At 44.1% G+C, this 21,160-nt stretch overlaps 1 protein-coding gene across 1 annotated transcript; it reads left to right on the top strand.

Annotated features, from left to right (window-relative positions):
* The first annotated feature begins 454 nt into the window (after positions 1–454).
* VXN (vexin) lies at positions 455–18,728 on the top strand. The gene is made up of 6 exons (XM_051609189.1): positions 455–596; positions 3,583–3,638; positions 10,303–10,456; positions 13,766–13,827; positions 15,463–15,548; positions 16,474–18,728. Exons 1-6 carry the CDS (start codon positions 530–532, stop codon positions 16,658–16,660), a joined length of 612 nt encoding a protein of 203 aa, XP_051465149.1. The 5' UTR covers positions 455–529; the 3' UTR covers positions 16,661–18,728.
* The last annotated feature ends 2,432 nt before the right edge of the window (positions 18,729–21,160 follow it).

Below are 21,160 nucleotides of genomic sequence, written 5' to 3' on the forward strand. Positions count from 1 at the left end.
TCACACTGAAGTGACTTGGATTCAGGTACTAGAACTTACAAGGTAAAACACAGGATGTTTTTCTTAATACACCTAGAATAAACCTCCTCATTATGTGGAAGGAGCAAATTTTTACAATAAATGCATTAAAGTACTAACCCAACTTATTTTAAAAATCCCTGCAGTGCTTCTGTAAATGTTTATTTGCCTATACATTGCCTGCACAGAACAGACTTGAATTATTAGCCACTTACTGTAGAGGATTCTCCAGACTAGTAAAAGGAGATGTAAAATAAAATGCTACGATCTGATTAGGGGCTTAAGGAACAGCTAAATTAAATCTTTGCATTAATAGTATTCATAGAAAGGCAGATGGGAGCAGAAAATGTTGCAATGAAGAATATGGAATGAGATGAGATCACAGCATCAGTCTGTCCTTTGTAGATCTGGACAATGATCACAGAGCCAGATTGGATTAGTGAAACCTATTTACCAGAAGTTCAGAGCGGTTGCATGAAGCTGAAAGGCAGTCAGGAGGGAGAGGTGGAAGATGCACCAGATTTACAGCTGCGGCGACGAAAACTTAGAAGTTTTCACCACCGTGATTTCCTCCAAATGTGAGTACACCAAAACTCTGACAAGGGCTGCCGTGTTTGTCTTTTAGACGGATGGGGCATTTAGCAGAGGGGGGAGGATCTCCGAAGCGAGCAGCTCATCTGCTCTGCCGTGCCGAGCCCTGCTTGCAGCCCCCTGCTCGCTGCTGGTTTCTGGAGCCAGTCCATGCAGGTGCTCCGACATAGCGGCTGGGGCAAAATCGGGAGATCTGGAATCGGAGTCGATACATAACTATGAGGTAATTGCTCAAGTGACAGCTTGCAACTGTGTGGCTATTCTGTGCAACAGAAAATGAAGTTGGGCGAGCAGTCAGCAGCGCAGATGAACTGGCTGAACTGCATGAATGTTGAATTTAAGTCTGCTGGCTCAGTAAGTGGAACGTTTCCAAAGCCATGCCCTGGAAATGAATGCATGATTAACATTAATTGCTTGTAATGAAGAGTAAGAACCGGACAAAGCCCAGCCTGCATTTGATTGAACAAATTAGTTTAAACTCAATGGCTGCATATTGCAGCAACAAGAAAAAGAAAGCAGGTAAAGGCAGGGAAAACAAATTATGGGGGCAGATGAGATCTTTACTTGTTAGCTGCTTGCATGAGCTCTCAGCTGCTTGATTGCAGAATGTAAGTGGAAATGACAAAGTGAACCATCACTGCAATTTGTTTTTGTTGCCCGAAAGCTGGGCTGCACCTACAAGCACCCTTTTGCAAGCAAATCCAGAAGCATCGTCTGCAAGAATTCGTTCTTCCCTTCCTGCTCCCTCTCCCTGCAGAAAACCCTGCTGGCAGGGAGAGCCCTGCAGCCCCACTGTTTGCACTGCTGCCGTTGTGCTGAGTGGGTCCCTTCTGGCTACCTCCGCGCTTCACTCTTTTTTCAATGGCTATTGAAGGAATTGCATGTTTGCTGGGGCTGACTTCCCTTGCATGCCTTGCCTTTTTTCAGCCCCCATAAGCCATTTGCCACTCGCTCCAGCAGACAACAGGCAGCGAATTGGACTGTGGATCACACGTACGACACACGTTTATTCTTACCATTAGACACATTTATGTGTCGTTGCTTGTGCACCAGCCTGGCTACCAAAAACCAGCACAACAATACTTGCTTCTGGTAGGGATCTGTATAAACTGTGGCCCTCACACTGTTCAGCAAAATACATTAAATACCAGAGAGCAAGGAAGATGATTCCTTGCATCACTAAGCTTTTCTGCATGTGAGTGTTCTGCTTGTGAGCAATTAGTTCAGTCCTCACACCACGAAACTCCAGCAGTAAGGGTGAATGCAGCAGCTTCAAAAACAAGTTACAACATACTCGTTGAGGGGGGGGGGGAAACAAACAAACAAAAACAAAAACAAAAAAAAACCCCACAAACAACCTGCCTTTGTCTGGTTTTCATTCCACAGTCACCATGTTTTAAAATATAAAGCTCGTCCTGCAGGAGAAGGCAGTGAGGATCCCCGAGGACATCACACCATGCAAAACAGGCCGCAATCAAACCGACAGCTTAGCACACTCTCGAGCTCTATACACACAGATAACTTACTTGTGATGAGTTCAGATCTGTCACCTCCCATCTTACTGTCCTGTTTGACTGCAGGCAAAGCTCAAGCCACAATTTTATGTTTATCCAGTGGGGTCCTAATGCTCAGGCACTTTCATCCTCACTGTGGTATTGAGGGGTGGCTTTTAGACAGACTCAAGCTGTCTAGGAAGAGTGACTTTGTTCCACTGCCAGCTCTGCTTGTACCGGAGCCCTGGGAAGTCCAGTCACTTGTTCTTGCTGCCATCAGAGGAGTTTGGCTGCAGCAACAAGCAGCCTTGGATGATCTCCAGCTGCTTCCACAGCTTCAAAACTCTTTGCAAACAATAAAACACAGCAGTGATAAGCAGTGCAATTCCTGGCGTTGAATGTGTGCCCAAAATGTAAAGGAAAGCTCACCTGGAGAGTATGAGTCAGCTGTCATCCCCTAACAAACTTTCCTGGCTCTTCAAAGCCTTTGGATTATACAAGAAGCCTGAATAGGAAATCTCCCATTCACGTGCCTTGCCCTCGGGGTCAGCCTTTGGAACTGGAGTTAATTCTCCGAATTTGGCAGGTTTTTGCAGGCTTGTTTCTGTCACTGCTAAATCCTGTAGTCATGACTCTTGTATCCTGAACACAGGGGTGGGTAACAATTTTAAAGAGCAAAGGATAAGGTATGATCAGAGGGACAGCTGGGAGTATCACAGTGTCTTTCAGGCCAATTTCAAGTTAAACTGAAACAAGTGTTTAAACAATCCTCACTTTGTCCAAAAATAAACCTCACCCCAAACTGATCATGTCAGTCCAGGGAAAAGCTTGGCTTATGGTCCTGGCATTTTGTGTGCCCAGCACCTGGTGATGGTGTTTTGCCTGTGATTTTGGTGCCTTTGTGGGTCTAAGAAATCCAATTGAGAAACAAACTTGAAGCAAAATGTCCCAAGTTAAATAAATGAATGGGTAATTCTGAGGATAGAAAAAGGAATTGGATATCCTGCAGTAAAGCTGAAATGATATCACAAAGCAGTTTGAACTTACTGGGGGGAAAAGTGTGTCCAGATAAAATGTTAGTCCTCCCCAAAGTTTGTCTACAGTAGTTGTGTTAAAAAGTGACTGGATGAAAAAAGAAGCTAATTTCTGTCTGAAACACTGGCAGATGGGAGGCCAGATCAAAACTTGGAAGAAGGACAGTTCCTCCTAGAAGCCTATGGAAGAGATGCCGAAACTTGGGGAAGGTTGTTGTCCTGCCCCCATGGATATTTGCACTGTATAGCTAGGACATATCCTCTGAGGTAATTTTAAAAAGGCTACCACTGAGGCCCTCTTGCCTTGCTGTCCATATGAGCATCTGCTTATGGAGTCCTCAAAGTTTCATTCTGACCAGCACGTGCATCAGGCAGCACATCTAAGAGCATGTTTTGGGCTTGTCTGCCACCACTGCACCCTGACCATGTTCCTGTTCTTTTTGCAGCATGTAGTCCTGCCCGAAGACGAGCCAAAAGTACACAGCACATCCTGACAAAGACTGTAAGAAAAAAAAAATCTCCCTTTCTCTCCCTGTCTTTATTTTTTCTTTTTAATTCTGGCAGGCTAAACTTAAAAATTCTGTGGATAAATGGGAAGCAGATCTTTCAGGGCAAAGGAGTGCATTGGTGTCTGGTGCAGGGAGTGGGGCAGGAAACAGCAAGGGGAGTTTCTGTAAAGCTCAGTTTATTTAGAGATGCACTTTGAAACTTCAAAAAATACCATCTGTCTGTGCAGAGCCAGTCAGAATGAAGAGCTTATCAACACAGGTCATCTGAGGGAATCACAGACTTAATTCTTATCCATAAAGCCCTAATAACCGTGCCAGAGGGATAGGCAGGAATGACCAGCATATCATATCAATGCATACATGCATTAGTTAAGGAGCCAGTACCCATTCCTCAGAGAATCTGGGATAAAACCACCAAACAATGGATTGTAATCTTGACTGAAAAAGATGACTCTGAGTGACCCACAGTCAGGTTGCTTTTCCCTTGATCTCAGCAGCTCTTGCCCGTCCTCTGCTCCCTCTGATACACCAGCACAGAGGGAACAGCTGGAGCTTTCCCTGCTCCCTGAAGGTCAGGCACACCCCTAAATTCAATAAGCGAAGCTCCCGACTGGAAGAATCCCTGACTCCATTTTCTACTCCATCTGCCCTTCACAGATGCAGAGAAGAACTGACAACTGAGTTGTCTCTCAGCAAGTTGTTTGATGTGTTTAATCCTGAAGGCAAGGTGTGCACAGCCATGGTTCCCCCTTTCCTCTCACACAGGTGCTGCTGGCACTTGAGCAATTTTCATGGCCCTTGTGCAAAGGAGCCCAACCAAACAACATGGGGTCAACCAGCAGCTAAAGAGCAGAGTGGTGGCTTGCAGCTGGGCATGGTCCTCTCCTCCCCACCCAGCCATGTCTGGCCCCAGCACCCAGCACAACCATCTCACCTGCAGCACTGTGCTGTGAGGTCTCAGTTTTTTCTCCTCCCTGCCTGTTTTCTCTTCACTATATGAGTAACTCTCATTCCCTGCTGTTCTCGTCAGTAGACCTGAACACATTTTTGTTCCAAATTATTATGACTAGGTGAATAATAATAACAGTAAAAGAACTGAACATTTTTCGTGCTCTGAGGAAATGTTTTCCAAGTGTGGACACTGACACATTGGTTTGGGTTTGAGGTTTTTTTGTCTTCAGAGGCAGTTTTCCCTCCTTAAATCCACTTGGACCATTCACAGCCCCTTCCATAATCTTTTCATAGCAGTTCTGACTTGCAGGAATGACAGCCTCTTACTCTTGTGCATGTCAAAGCACTTTTTACAAGCTTTGAGACTCTTCTGCCAAAGCATTTCTTCTCACTACAGGCCTCTCTCTTCTCTAGCACTGACTTCGTTGAAATATTTTCCTCCATGGCCTTTCCTTTTCCCATGCCCTATCCCACTTCCCAGCCTCACCATAGTTTGTAAATAGCTTCCTCTTCATATACCCAATTCCCTTATCTCCCCACAGCACTGTAGGTCCCCCCTGTTTACCACATTTACCCATGCAGTGGAAAAAACCTCACCACGTTCACTCACATCCCCTCTCTTGGTTATTAAAGTGTATCACAGGATCCCAATGCTTCACAGGATGCCTGAAGTGGCCCCCAGAAAGGGTCAATTACAAGCCTGTGGTGCTTGAGTAAAAACTATGCATCTGTTTATTTTCTCAGATGGTGAAAATAACTAAGTTCCATAACTCAGGCTGAGGTTTCAAAATGACTCCTTCATTCCAAATGAGGATGAAGGGCAACATGCTAGAGTGTTACTCAGAATAAGCCATTCTGAGATACCCCTTTTTTATTTATGTCTTTGGTATGGTTTTTTTGCCATGTAATGCAAAAATAGCTCAAGCCAAAGGTGGACTATTATGACTTAATAAAAGAGAATGATCAGATAATGTCCCAATTTTTGACAAAATAGATACTTTTCCAGCAAAAAATGCCTGATTCCTTCTAACCAGAATTTTCTCATAAAACTCTTCAGCTGGAAAATTTTCAGCTAGCTTTTATTGAAATCTAGAGCAACTGTGTATCTGTCACGGTGTTCTGAATCTCAGCAGATAGTTGCTTCTGCAGAGTGGGAGCCTCTGGTATTTGATTTGGTTTTGATCAGCTACTGTAGCAGCACTAGACTCATAAAGGTCTAGGAAAACAAGATAAGGAAGTCTCTGGTTTCTTGCTCTATTTTTATAGTTGGGTTTGGTTGTGTTTTTTTTCCTTTGGGACTTTCCTGACCCCAATTAAAGATGTTCTTTGATTGGCCTTTAGTCGTGATGCAGGCAGTATCACACTAGCAGTGAGAGCACCAAGCCCAAGGAATGGTCCACAGCTCCAGCTAAGAAAACAAGCAAGGCTCTCAAACCAAAGCAATGTGCACAGTCAACTCTTAGACTTGTGCATTCCCCTTCTCCAGTGTGATGCAGCTCCTCACAGCTCAGGCACAACCATTCAAATGAACGGTGCATACTGGAACATACATGCCTGTGAGGAAGCTGTGATGGCCAATTTCCAGACCCACACAGAAGTAGCAGAATGATTATTTCTTTTTCCCTTTTACCCCTGCACCTGCAGCCAGTGCTGCAGAAATGCCTCAGCTAACACAAAATCTTCTGCTCTAGTGATTGCAGTGGACACACAACTTTAATCCTCAGCAAGGGCAAAAATAGCAAGCACTTTGGACATCTGCCAGCCTTTCCTTCATGGCAGAAATACACAAGTAGTGTAGCATTAAGTGATTTAACATTTCTTCACATCCAAGAACCCATCCCAAAAGTACGATCATGACTGTGGAAGGGTGAGAGAAAGGAGGAAACACCTTTTTTCCTTTTTTCTTCTTTTTTTTTTTTCTTATTTTTTTAATAGAGAGCTTTACAAACATGCTTTTTTGCAGCTCCTATTGCTCTATTAAGAGTTATTTCCAGGGAGAATCCATCCTTCTCTTCCCTTGCTCTCCCAACATCAAAATCCTTTGGTTGGAACTCTAAAATCAGTCTGTGCACAGGTATCTGGCTACTTTGCAGGAAAATGGCATATCCCTCTGCATATGCTAGTACTACCACATTGAAAATTAGATCAGCATTAGACCATCAAAAAGAGCTTAACTACAAATCTGGCATTTCCTCCACTAACAAGCACTTCATTGTTCAGCCTCTAAGCTTCCAAGTTTTATTCAAAGCCAGATGTTTAATTGTCAACTTTTTTGATTGGTTGTTGGTTTGCAGGTGGGATTTTGGGTCGAGGAGCAGTGGCTGGGTTATTGGAACATCCTCTGCACTGCTCTGCAACCTTCTCGTGTCCTCTGTGCTCCCCACTTAACACAGCTAATTCCAAGAGTGTAAAATCCGCACCAAAAAAGAGACTGCTGAATTCTGAATTTGGCACCTTGCAAATAGACTGAGCCAGTAAAGGGATTTTTCTGTTCTAAAAAGAGTAGTTATTTAGAGAGCAGTTCACTAATTCAGCAGAGTTTGGCTGACTCTGCCATTCAGACAGATTTAAAATCCCTGGTACATCTAGAAAAGTGACTCCAAGCGGATCCTTCTGCCTTACCCTAGGTACCCTTGAGAAATGTCAGCTCCAATTTAGATCATAAGTGCTCTCCAGCAGGTTTCCTTTCCTGACCTAAATAAGTCTTTACATATTACAGTAATGGGTGGGGTAGCCAAAATGGTGAAATCTCAAACTAGGAGATAAGGAGCTCCAAAAGTGTACTACAGCCAAACACTGCCAGCAAAGATGTTAACTGAAAATGCGCTGTAGCGATTGAGCTGCTGTCTCCAGCTGTCATGGAAAATGCCATTGCAACTTATTTATTTGGATTCTTCTGCTTGAAGGCATTTTGACATTACTGATATGACATGTAACTAGGAATCTTGAATACACAGGCAATGTGCCAAAATAATTCTTGCCATTAATAGCATTAAAAGTCCAGCTTTCTTTCTCCTAACTATATTTCATCCTTTGCAACACACAGTCAGATTGTAAAGTTTCAAGTCAGCGGTGGTTTACACTGATCAAATAAGCCACTTTCAGGATTAGAGGTGACTGCAGCCAGCATCCTACTTACCAAAAATGCTCTTTCCATGACCATGCAGAAGAAGTGACCTCAGGTGTCTCAGTAGCAGAGGGTTGCAGATATTTTCTGTCACACCCCAAAAGAGGGCTGAGTGTGACCAAGAGCACTGCACCTGTTTCCAGAGCTGGTAGGAAAGGTGAGCTTTGTAGCATTCCTTGAAAACCACAAGAGCTTGATTCAGGCAAGACAGACTCCAAGGGCTGTCCTCAGAGACCCCTGGCACAAACAGCCCCATCATATTCATTATGAAAAACAAGTATCTCTGTGGATGTCACTGTGGTGTTGGGGGGTAATTCCCCTGGCAAGCAGCTTGCAAGGCTCAAGTGGTAAGGGCATTTGTGAAGAGCTGCTGCAGAGGGATGAGCCTGGAACTGCTCCAGGGGCAGCTGGAAGAGAGACAGTGCCAAATGCTTAGGCAGCAACAGGAGGCCTCTCTCCACCAGCATCACCCTCGTTTCTGAATTGTGGAAGCTCAGCTCTGTCTGGCAGCACTAGATTCTTGGTTAGTAGAGCTGGGCCCCAGCCACAGCCTCTAGCAAATGCTTGTCTTCAAGGACACCAGCAGTCCCTGTGACTTTAACACTGGGCACATCCTTAAGTAGCTTACAGAGCAAGGACTGTGTTAGGCTGTGTGCCAAAATCCACAGAACTAAGAGAAAACCCCTCTTAGGTGATGGATTAGGCTTTGGTTGCCTCGCCAGCCCTTTCCAGCTGTATTTTTGCCTGCTCTTGGGGAGTTTCTGCTCCTTGTACTGCTGATGAGTAGGATCTCAGTCATGTAGACTTCTCCAGACTCTTGAGGGTACATGGAGTTAAAAGAGTAAAACACAGTCAGTTGGCATTTTTCTTTTTTCCTGTTTTGGAAAACATTGGTTTACCTGTGCTTTTACATCTGTGTAAAAATTCACCGACACAGAGTGTTGCAGATTAATGGCAAAATGAATTAAAACTTCCTTAAAGAAAATGGACAATTTTGCATGAGGGAACATGCTTGAATGTGGTGTTGTTTTTATCTTGAGTATATGTCAGAAAGCAGGGCCATGGATGGAAGTAAAGCTTTTTCTATGCAAATAGTGGGCTGGTCAGTTGCTGGTCTCAGTCTTGAGACAAAAAAACCCTGTATTTATACATAACACACATAGGTGGAAACTATCAGTCATCAGTTAGATGCAAGTAACTGCTTTTCACCTGGTCTTCCAACAGAAGATCAGCATAAGTAAGTCTAACAGGAAGCAGTCCAAATAGTTGCCACGTGTCTTGTTTCCTTGCCAGTTTGGATCTTTGCCCTGTTTAACTTGTTCATTGTATGCAGTACAAGTCTTCAGGGAAGAACAGATTAAAAACAAAGTCTTTCCCTGCTGTCGGGACTTTAATCTTGAAAAAATTGTTTCCGGACCATCCTGGAAAACAGTCCTGATGGATCCACCTGCTTGGTGCCTATCCCTGTTTTTTTAAGCTCATATTATCTCTGGCCTCCCCAGTTGCCTGTGGCAGCACAGAGAGTGCCACAGCTTAGTCATGATCAATGTAGAGAATAACCTGATTTTGTTCACTTTGGTTTTCAGGGACACTGTTCTAGATTCAGGAGGCCTAATGCTCAAAGGTGCAGCTCTCTGAGTTTTCTTGGTGTGAGCTGATGTTTGTGAAAATTAATCTATAGGAGAACAATTATTCACTGCTTTGTATGCTTTGTAGTAATTTACCCAGTATAAAATGTCAGTAAGTCCAAAAGACAGGAGAGGCCACGAAGAAATAGCATTTGTAATTCCCATTGCATAAATTTAACTGATTCCCCTATATATGAAATTACAATTTGAACTAGTTCAAAGGCATCTCCTGTTCTGTAGATCTTGAAAAGGACCACATTTCAGTCTTTATTTGATGAGGAGATAGAATGCACCCTCAGTAAGTTTGCAGAGGACACCAAGTTGGGAGGGAGTGTTGATCAGCCCTAGGGTAGGGAGGCTCTACAGAGAGACTTGGGCAGACTAGATTGATGGGCTGAGGTAAATTGTATGAAGTTCAACATGGCCAAGTGCCAGGTCCTGCACTTGGGCCACAACAACCCCAGGCAACGCTACAGGCTTGAAGAGTGGCTGGAGAGCTGCCCAGCAGAAGGGGACCTGGGGGCTCTGAATGATAGGTGGCTGAATATGAGCCAGCAGTGTGCCCAGGTGGCCAGTGGCATCCTGGCCAATATTAGAAATAGTGTGGCAAGTAGGACCAGGGAGGTGATTGTCCCTCTGTACTCAGCATTGGTGAGGCCACAGCTTGAGTACTGTGTCCAATTTTGGGCACCTCAAACAAGAAAGACATTTAGATGTGGGAGCGTGTCCAAAGAAGCTTAGTGCTGGACTTGGTAGAGTAGGGTTAATGATTCCTTAGAATTCTATGATTCTATTAATCTATTATTCTACTGTCCCCAACCAACAAATTCCCCTTTGAATGACAGCAAAGCAGTGGGAAGAGCAGGCACCACACTGCTCCTCTGTGACCTTGACAGATCACCTCATCTCCCAAGCTGGGTGTAACGGGATCGTTTTGCCTCTTTCCTGTAGGTGGTAGTTGCATCCGATCATCAGCCCCACAGGACAGAGAAGCTGCAGCCCCACCAGGGTGACCTTCTCCAGGTGCTGTACAGCGAAGACGACGTGCAGGGCCTGGGCAGCTGGCAGAGGGGACCCTGTCCCACCAAGGGCACTGCCCGGCACAGTAAGTCCATAAAAGTGGATTTATTCCTCTGTTGCTTCAGAACAGAAGTTTTTAGATATTGCAGTCTCCTCCATTTCAGCAAAGTAGGTGCCATGTTACATACCTGAAGGATACTTCCATGCTTAAAACATCCAGTGGAATTAATGAGACAAGGACTGTGGCACTGCAGAGCTCTCACTTCTTAAGAGTCATCAACTCGCTTTATTCAGAGCCATAAATGCTCCCTTTCCAGAGGCTGATGATATTTAAGAGATGATAGACTGCATATTACTGAGGTTGCCTGAGTCATCTTATTATATAAGAGCCATGCTCAGGTGCTTAGAACTTGCCAGAACATCATTATTTGGGATGAAATATTAGAATCTGGATGTCTGCCACAGACCTGATTTTGTTTTTCCAACCAAAGCTTGTTCTGCATATTTGTGAGAACCCATGAAGGAAACACACAGTTTGCCAATACATAACCAAGGAAATGAATAAACATAAATAGACTGGTCATTCAGAGCTGGTATGTTATGTTTGGAAGGTCGAAGCTGGAGCAAGGCCATGCAGTTTGGCAAAGGGTGGCCTTTTAATCAAAACCACATCTTTTGCTATCCCTTGAAAAACCACCCAGATGCAGTCAAGGCATAAGTGTTTGAAAAAAATCCCATATGGCACATGTTTGGTAGAAACATGGAACACTGAGCTGTTAAAAGGTACTAAATCTGTAAAGCAGATACTACCGTGGAGGTGCATGTTCTTCACACATCCCATGTGAACACAGACCAGCCAAGACTGGGGCGTGGAAAACTGGGAAGGAATAAAATGAGCTTGGGACTATAGGGAAAGATCTCAGACTGGGACTGGAGCAAAGAAATGAATGAAGAAAGAGCTGGGACTTTGGGGCTGGGGGTAGGGGGTGGGGGGAGTGGCGGGCGGCTGTGGGGTAGCGGGTGACAGAGAGCCAGCAGGGCAGAAAGGAGGGACTGCTGGTCTCTCCTCTTAGGAGCAACAAGAGGTAAAGGATGACAGCACAAAAAGAACGGCAGAAAAGGGGCAAACAGTTCTCACAGGGGCAGAAAGGGAAGTGAATGGGCGAAGAAACTGGGATGCTGCATAGGAAAGAGGGAGAAGCTAAGTTTAAATGAAGGCAAAGGGAAGATGAAAAGGACTGACTGAGGAGTGGAAGGAGGGAGCAAGGAGAACAGGACAAGACAAATTCACCAGGAGCATCTAGACAAGCCAAGAGAACTACTGCAGGGCTGCCTAAGCTTGTGCAGCATGGCCAGGCAGTTTGTTAGATCCCAGCACAAGAAGGTGCTCAGGAACCACAGTAATCAGCAGTAAAGAGCCCATGAAAATATTGATAGTTCTGTGCCCAGAGGATACGCTGCTGGGGAAGGTATCAGACTCAGCACTGAGAAATAAAAGCTAAAGATGAACAACTGCTTTCCGAGAGAACACTGTCTGTATGAGTGAATCAGAAAATCTGTGGAAAAATGTTTTCTGGTCAAAAACTAGAGACTGAGCATCAAAGTCTAGATCCTTGGGGAGGACTGAACAGCTCAATTTCCAAAGGGCAAAATGTGTAAACAAGAGCATAGAAGAGATCATCAGCACATTTATTGACAGCATCAGAAACCTACACAAACATCAAAGCATAAGGACATTCCAGCATGCAGGAAGGCAGGCAAGTGTAGTGGGAGGCCACAGCAAGAAACTCCTGACTGCACCCAAAGCTGTGCTTGGCTTCTCAGGATGGATAGATGTTTTAATTTTTTTAAATTGCACTTCTTCTCCAGGAAAAAACTACTCAGTTTTGTACCAAGCTTTTGTACAAGCACTCAGCGGGAAAACCTAGGGCAAGTCAGATGTGGGGCAACCCTTGTCCCAAGCATGGGCATCAAGAGCACCTTCTGGAAGAGGAATTCACACAGCACCCAGCCACCACTGTCCTGAGGAGCAATTGTGAACCTGAAGCCACAAGGACTTACTTTTGCCTAGATATTTTGCTAAAAGTTTGCCAGACGGTTTTCTATATTGGTATAAGAACAGGGACAGGCTGAAGGGAAGAATCAGACAAACTAAGAGCAAACAAAATAAACAACCAAGCGAAAAAAAAAAACAACACAACAACCCCAAGCAGTACATCAGCTGAAGCACTGATGCCTGGAGCCACTTGCTGAATACTGCTAGTACCTAATATGCAAGATGAGAGGAGGTAATTGAATTAAACTTTCACATGAGGGATACTGTTAGGTACCTAATGGAATTACTGGCAGGGGGTGGGGAATGGGAAGAGAGAAGCTAGTTAAGTTTCTTATCATGGTCAAATATTGCCCCCAGAAGGAGAAGACAGTTCTGACTGCAAACTCCTGCTGGAGACAGCACTACACACAGCACCTTAGCTATTCCTGATGTTTGCTATCATTATTTGTATTCCATTGGTCACAGCAGTTGTGTATCATATTGTATCCTCTGTCTTGGTGAATCCTGGTACTCCTGTAGATACTTGCTCTTCAATTACCTGAACTCCCTTTTTAAGAACAGCATACAACTGAAAATTGTCAGAGAGCAAGAGAGGGGACAAAAAGGATTCACATTCCCACGGCCAAATGTAAAGATTTGGCTCCATGAGAATAAATAAGGAATCCCTCTCTCATGTATTTCCTCGGCACAACCAGCAGGAAGGCCAGTGAGCATTTATCTGTGGGTAAGATGCCAGCTGAGCATTCCCTTGTAACTGAAAGGTAACCTTCAGGTTTGAGGGCAGCAGAGAGAGGTGCCACTCAGCCACAGGCAGACAGAAAGGTTTAAATCCCTCCCTGTGATGGAGTGGCTGTAGCACACATCACTGCCTAGGTAAGAAGAACTCCCAGGGCAATCCAAAAAGGAAAATTACCTTCTAGGCAGGAAAAACCTGGCAGTGAGAGATCAAAGATGCACATAAACTGTTACCCACCCTCTGCTGAGCAGCAGCAGATAGGACCACACTTTGTAGATACATACACACCAGTGTCCACAGAGGGGAAGGGCTCCCATTTAGCTTGGTCTGCCAAGGACAGTTATCAATTCATTTAAAAAGTCTAGGAGTGAACAGTTGAGTGACTTTCCATAATGACTTAAGCAATTCCAAGATAATTTATTGTGACATCAGAGCAGATTATCACAATAAGAAACCTCTACACTTATTACTACAATCACAGCTAGTGGGACCATAACCTGAATCTGTCCCTCTTCATACCCAGGTTTAACTGCATGGAGGGATGCTTTTAATACAACCTGTGGGATAATGACCAATAATACCATGTTTCTTATGCTTTGCAGTGGGAATTACTCAACGAGAGACATCCAGATCCTGTAATCACATGTTGAATGGAAAATCTTGGGTAAGTAAACACAGTAAGACCAATCACCACTGTCTGATGCATCTTAAAAACCTAGCTCTCAGCATGTCAGTCTATTGCAGCACATGCAGATTTCACAGTCTTTTTTAAAGCTTTGAGACATTATTTATGCCAGAGGATCCCTACTAGGAGCAGAGACTGGCATAGGATGGCTGCCCCTCATGGAACCAGGAAGGGTTGTGGGATGGAAACAGGCATGCTCCCGCTCTGGATGCACAGCCACCTGCAAGAGCTGGGGTGAATTAGCCTCTTGTTTCTCAGGGAATGTCATAAATTGAGAAAAAAAGTTCATTTCTAAAGTGGAACAAGCACCAAATAATTGTGATTCTACAAAATGCCAGCCTGATATGATAATCAGATCAACCAAAAATACCAATAAAGGATCGATGGGAAAATCATCATATAAAAAAAAAAAATTGTTCCGTAACAGACAGATAAAAATGTTTTGGTTAAAAATTACTCCGCTGTACTAAAACATTTCCCATCTATTTTTACCAAAAAAACAATTTTTAAAGGCTCTACATTTTATAAAAACTATGTTTTCAAACAGAAAACTGTCCTTTATAAGTTTCTGACTGACACTGGACCACACTATAGAAACTTTATGGCTTCAAATGCTCTTTTGGGTGGCTTCAGCTTAATCACTCGCTGGTAGCTGGGCTCCATTTGAGAAAAACGACTGTACAGCAATTGAAGGCTGGTGAAAATTTATACTAGCCAGTGTAACAAAACTAGTTGGTCCTATCAATAATTAACCCAGTTAAATTTCAAAGGATGCTTGCAAAAGTGATTTCAAATATCTTTAAGTCTTGGGATACTTGCAGAGCACAACCTAAAAGTATCTAGTCTTGAAATAACCCTTAGGGAAAAAGCCCTAGATAGCTTAAGAGTAGTTATAGTAGTGACAATAATATGTAGAGTTTTCCAGCATCTCCAGTAAAATCAGTAAGTGTGCTTATTGCCTGAAATGACAAGAGCAGATCACAATTTTTGACATTTTTTTCCTGTTTCTGGGCAATACCATCCTGGAGGATTTGCCAGTCTCGGTGGCCTGGTTACAAGAAAATGCAGCTCAGTTCTGGCGGGCAACACACGATCAAATAAAATGACTGTCAGTGAGCAGGCACTCATGGGGCTGTGGCAGAACTGGGGCATGAGCCAGGGACCCCCACACCACGGAGCAGCACCCAGCACGATGGGGAAGCACTTCCGAAGGCCCAGGGATGGCCGGGACAGCTGCTCCCTGGCCAGCGGCAGAGGTGGCCTGTGAAGGGCCCCCGGGACAGAGCCTGCTGCTCCTCAGGCACACAAGCCTGCCCTCCTTGGGAAGCCAGGCATAAAATGCAGGGAATAGGAAGGTCTGCAACCCTCCGTCCTTCACCAGGAGGTGTAATTCTTGCTCATACAAGCTCTCTGTCAAGCTCAGTGAGACTGTTCATGCGAGCAAACAGCATTTGTGTGTGTAAGAGCTGGGCAGTCAAGTGCTCAGCCTGCTTTCTCTTGCTAAGAGAATTACTGTATTCATTCATTTTCCTAAAACAGCCCCTTTCCTCAGACAAACCTGGGGTCCCCATACATCAGTGGCATTTCCTAATGACGTGTGTTTTCCTCCTGCAGCTCCCACCATCCCCAGTGGCCCATGTCACCGCGAAGGCAGCGGCTGTCACAGACCCTCCCGCAGGCGACAGCTCTGCTACAGACACGTAAGTCCCTTCCCACCCCTCAGCCAAGCCTGGGGCACTGCTGGGGAGGAAAGGGAGTGAGGTACCTCCACCACAAGTCATCCTCTCACCTATAACACAAAGAAGTGCTCAGCTGCAGCTGTAAAACCTTAGTAATTTACAGTAAAGCCATGCTGCTTGCTGCCCAGAGGCAGGGAGAGAGCAGCTGGAGTTCATAGGATTATTAAGACAGGCTGAGAGAGTTGGGGCTGTTCAGCCTGGAGAAGGGAAGGCTCTGGGGAGACCTTATAGTGGCCTTCCAGTGCCTGAAGGGGTTACAGGAAAGCTGCGGAGGGGCTTTTTACAAGGGCTTGTAGCAATAAGATGAGGGGTTTAAAACTGAAAGAGGGAAGATTTAGGTTGGATACTAGGAAGAAATTCTTCTGAGGATGGTGAGACACTGGAACAGGTTGCCCAGAGGAAGCTGTGGATGCCCCTTCCCTGGAAGTGTTCAAGGCCAGGCTGGATGGGCCTTTGAGCAACCTGATCTAGGGGGAGGTGTCCCTGCCCATGGCAGGTGGTTTGGAACTAAATGATCTTAAAGGTTCATTCCATCCCAAACCATTCTATGATTCTGTGTCATCAGCCATGGCAATTTATACAGCTGCCCCAGTCCCAGTCCCAGCTCTGTTTTATAACTAGAAAGAAAAGCATCTACATTCAAAAATTAAGTATTTTCCCCCTAAGACAGTTTAGAAAATGAAATTAGGCAAAGCTTTATTGTCTTTAGGAGTAATTAAGGAACAGCTTGACCTTAGTACAAATGCACTCACAGTTAAGCCAGACACAGATCTGGGTGATGCTTGAGATGCCACCATTGTCACCTTGGTTTTCAGTGGCCAGTCATCATAAGGAGGGAAGAAAGGCCATGGAGATGAATGCTTTACATGTGTGCTTTATTTGCTAGTCACAGGCAGCGCTGGAGGAAGACGGCAGAGTACGACCTGGCCCTGCCACCAGGAGCAGAAGCTTCCCTACCTCTGACAGGAGGCAACCTGTACGGGACGCCCAGCCTCCTGAGGAAGATGTGGATGAAGCACAAGAAGAAGTCAGAGTACCTGGGGGCAACAAACAGTGCCTTTGAGGCAGACTGACTAGACTCAGCATCACTTCTTCTACGACCAAAGGTCCTTCAGGCAGGACGAGGTGCTCTAGCATCAATGAAGGAACAGCCATAGAGCAGCTCATCCAAGAAAACGATATCCTTTATATTACTTGATGCCATTGCCTCAAAACAGTGGGAGAAAGGCTAATGAGGGCAAATGGTGAGAGAATATGATCCAACTCACTGGCCTTTCTTTGTTGATCCCAAGTCTCCCACTAGTTTTACATCCTGAATTAATGATGCTGAAACTACTGCTGGCTCATTTTACATGTCCTGTCTGAATCAGCTCGGACTTACAACAGCAAAAACCTAGGAAGAGTTTTGTGTATTCCTGCAAAGAAGCAGATTGATTAGAGAGTGCCATGAAGTCCCAGGGCTCTCTGCTCATGGTGCACCACTGCTTGTCCTCTTCCGCCTCTTAAATCATGAGATAAAAACCACATCTTACGATATGCTTGGTTGAATGACAGTCGTTAAACATCTTTTTTTCTTCAGTTTTGATGTTTCAAGACAGGAGTAAAAGATGCAACAGTTTTAAAAGAATGGGTGAGTCAGAACTGAGCAAGATTGCAAACACACCTTTACCAAACTTTGCTGTGTGACAAGTGCTTGGTGTTTCAAAGTGTCCTGCTGAATCAAACCATGAGCAACTGGACAACCTCAAGAGATACTTTCTTCCACAGAACCTGCTTACATCTTAATTGATAGTCAGCAAATTACCTGTGTAGTACAGGGTAGTTCACTAAGCGCACAAAATACTAGGAAGACAGAAGAAGATGGTGCAACTAGGCATCTAAACATGAGATATTTGCATTTAGGAGACATATGCTTATGAACTGATGGTTTTAATGGAATTTGCTAAAAAAAATGTCTCTTTTCTTTTTTTTTTCAATTTAGTTGCTGATCATGGTCCCTTGGCTTTTCCTCTTGGAGGAAAAAGGTTTTCCAAAAAAGATTTCACCAATGTTGCAGATAATGTGAGTTATGAACACACTTGCCTCATATGAGTGCTCCCTTGGTTATCATAAAATACTTCAGTTTGCCTAAATACAGAACTTTAAATATAAAATTGGAGGAACTGTGTCTCCTGTAGCTCATAGTCATGATGATCTTCTCTAATCTAACTGCCAGTGCCCTGAAGTATAAATGAAAAATAAAGGCTGCACTTGATGACAGAAGAAAGCAGCTCCCATCTGAAACTTGCTGGCCTGCAGCCAGCATAGTAAAACACACTGAGATGCCACCATACAGTGCCATTGCACCAAGGTGAGGAGGCTCCATAGCCATGAACCAGCCAAAGGTCTGAACAGAACACTGGCAGCGTTAACAGATGTTACAGCTCCTAACCCTCCTACCACAACCACCTTTATCACGCTACACACCTCCCTCCCCAGCCCATAGAAAACCTGCCAGAAGCCTTGGCCCCACACACACATGCTATTTTCACACATGTAGGCAAACCTAGTAAACTACTTTCTTGCATAGCAATGCATCCATTCAAGGATAAAGAAGAATAGTAATAATCAGTTATCTTTTTTTGTTCCCAAAGCAAAGCAAAAATAAATTTAAAAAAAAGCAATAATAATTTAAAAAATGAACAGAACTGAGAAAATTCCTTTTACTGCATTTAGGGTCATTAGGACAGTGAGTATTTGTGAAACCTGCCCTTGTAGTGAACTTGACCCACATAGCACCCAACATGCTGTCCAGGGCAGCAAGAGTTTTGTCTGTTGAGAGAGCTGTATCTTAGTTTTTCATGTGTTAATTAATAGCTTTAAGCAGTATGAGGATGGAGGTCAAGAAGAGATTATTAATGTTTCTACCTAATAATTGCTGTATCTTGAAATGTGTATTTATGGTTTTCTTATTTATTTAATTTATAATCCGGGTCTACAAGAGGAGAAGAGATTTACAAGAAGCATATTTAATTTCTCTGTATTCCAGGAATTTCTGTGGAGATTTCTTGTACTGCAGTAGATAACCTATTTTATTGATTCAAATAAAATATGTCCTATTCATAAGAAGAAAAAATAAAGAAACAAGTAGCCATGTGGTAACATGCAGGTCTTGGTGACCTGAAAGCTTTTGGGAAGCACTTAGTGGAATGTAAAGGCAGGGTTTGTGATACTGAGCACCTGATGACAAAGAGCCCAAGTTTTGCTCCCCACAGGGAGAGCCTGGAAATGTGTGTTCATGAACTGCTCAAATATTTTATGGGTGGTAGAATTCCTATTTGTTATCAGATACTCAGAGAGAAGCCCTGGCACTGCTGAGAGGAGGTAGACATTTACACACCTGACCTCAATCATGTTAAGGACACAATGTTTATAGTCTCAGTGTGGCCATGGGAGGTGAGCAGTGTCGCTTCCCTCCCTCCTTCCTATCAAATAAAAGCACTAGGACAGAGACTCCTCAAGGGTAGCTGAGGCTCAGGTAAAGAATATAACCAGGTGCTCCCCACCTGCAGTCCTACCAGTTGACAACAAAGTCACTTAACTTTCCTCAGCCACAACGTGGTCTTTGGAGACCCTGTGCTGAACCATGGCCCAACCCAAGGTGGGTCCCACAGGGTACAGGAGCCCAGGCTAGGGGAGCTGACTCAGAACTGAAAGGGGAAAGGTTTTAAGATACAAGGAAAGAAAACCTAGGTTGTTGGCATCCCTCACCAACCCGGGCTTCAGAAAGCCCATTCCTTAAAGTATGGCTTGTCCCCCTGCCTGCCACCCTGCCCATATCCCACACAGCTCCAGTGAAAAGGTGCCACATTTCTGGTCCTTCCACTACAGGCGGTGTCTATGTTAAAAATGAGCACCTGGGAAGTGTCTTCTCAATGAGGGTCCACACCTCAGGACGTGGCACAGTTTTTTTCCAGGACATGGGGTAACAGCCTGGCCTCTGCTTGGAACTCCTGTGCAAACACCCGAAACTTAGTAGTTCATTAAAATACTGGCATGAGTATGGAAGAGGATGTGAATTTCCAATATATTTTCCAGATGAAAATGTAGAGAAAGCAATGGTGGTTCAACTCCACTGCACTGTTAGAAAAATGTGAAATAGTGATTAAAAAAAATCAGTGAACTGCACCGTTTTTCCATCAAAGACAGAAAAGAACCGAATGGTGCAGCTAAAAGCATCACCTCTGGCACTGCCTGACACATCCATATTGTTATTCTTTATAACATCTATGAGAAAATGCATTTTTCAGATGTTCCATGTCATCTTACAATTCTGGGTTCCCCGAAACTGGAGAGTAACTGGGGCACTGACCTGACTGAAATAGACTGCATGATGACAGTCCCTCACGCTTATAGCAATTTCTATTTCCTTTCCAAAAAAAGGTTTCTAATTTCTTCTCACCATTTCAAAAACATCTTTGTGATAGAGCTAATCATTAAAATATCTGTCATTACTTTGCATACCACTTCATTTAAATAAACTGTAGTGAATTTAAGGCTAGACTACTATATAAAATAATTCCTACTGATGCATGAAAAAAATAAATCTCAGATATGCTTTGCCCAAATTTCTTCCCCTTTTGCACCCATTTTACTGATCGTGTAGCAAACAGGTTTGCCAGAAGAGTTAATCACAGACACATCACTCTTTGGAGAATACCATACACTTTTTACAGAAAACATTTTCAATTCAAACATTGGCATCTGCAGAATAATTTCATATCTGGGTTTCCCAGCCAGAAAACTCGCAATATCAGGACTTGCACACGCAAATATGAAACAAGCCAAATCTCTCAGATGAAACCCTGCATGGGAACTCTGTAAGCAATGCAGATGTCAATTAGCCATCAATATTTGATGAGAGATTTAAAAAATCTTGGCATTACTTCATAGATCATACACAAGTGAGCAGCTAAAGTCTATGTGGTATTGAAAACCCTTGTTTTTTTTTTAATTGGAAGAACAGTTATTTAAATGAATGGGCACACGAATCACTAAATTAAAAAGTGAAATACTTAGAAGGAAAAAAATAGAGTTGAATTTTTCGTGATGTTACATGAAGGCCCCGAAAAACCAAGCAGCTAAGCTCAAAGGGACAATTCAGGATGAAATGGAAGCACGTGTGAATTACGTCCATTTCTCAGCAGTCAGGCTGGATTCACAACCATAAAAAGGCGTAATTTTTAACAGCCTAATTAACGAGCCCTGCGGAGCAGCCAGGGGCCCTGCAGCTGACCCGAGGGGAGGAGATCAGCACAGACCCTGGCTGGCAGCCCCCAGTCCCAGCCAGGTGTTTCACCCCCTGCAGGTTCACCTGCCCTAACAGTTTACTCTGCTTTATTTTAGAGCAGCATTTTCCTACTGCACCGTCACGTTTTGCATGGCAGTGAAATAATCAAGAGGCAGCACACCAGCTATTTGCCTGCTGCTGCCTTTTTTGGGGGTGGAGGGAGGGTGCACTGGACCATAAAGCAGAAGAGACATGCAAAGGGCCCCGCAGAGCCCATGGTCCCTCCCCAGCACCCCTGACGAGG

Source organism: Apus apus, chromosome 2 (genome assembly GCF_020740795.1).
Source record: "Apus apus isolate bApuApu2 chromosome 2, bApuApu2.pri.cur, whole genome shotgun sequence".
NCBI classification, from domain to species: domain Eukaryota; kingdom Metazoa; phylum Chordata; class Aves; order Apodiformes; family Apodidae; genus Apus; species Apus apus.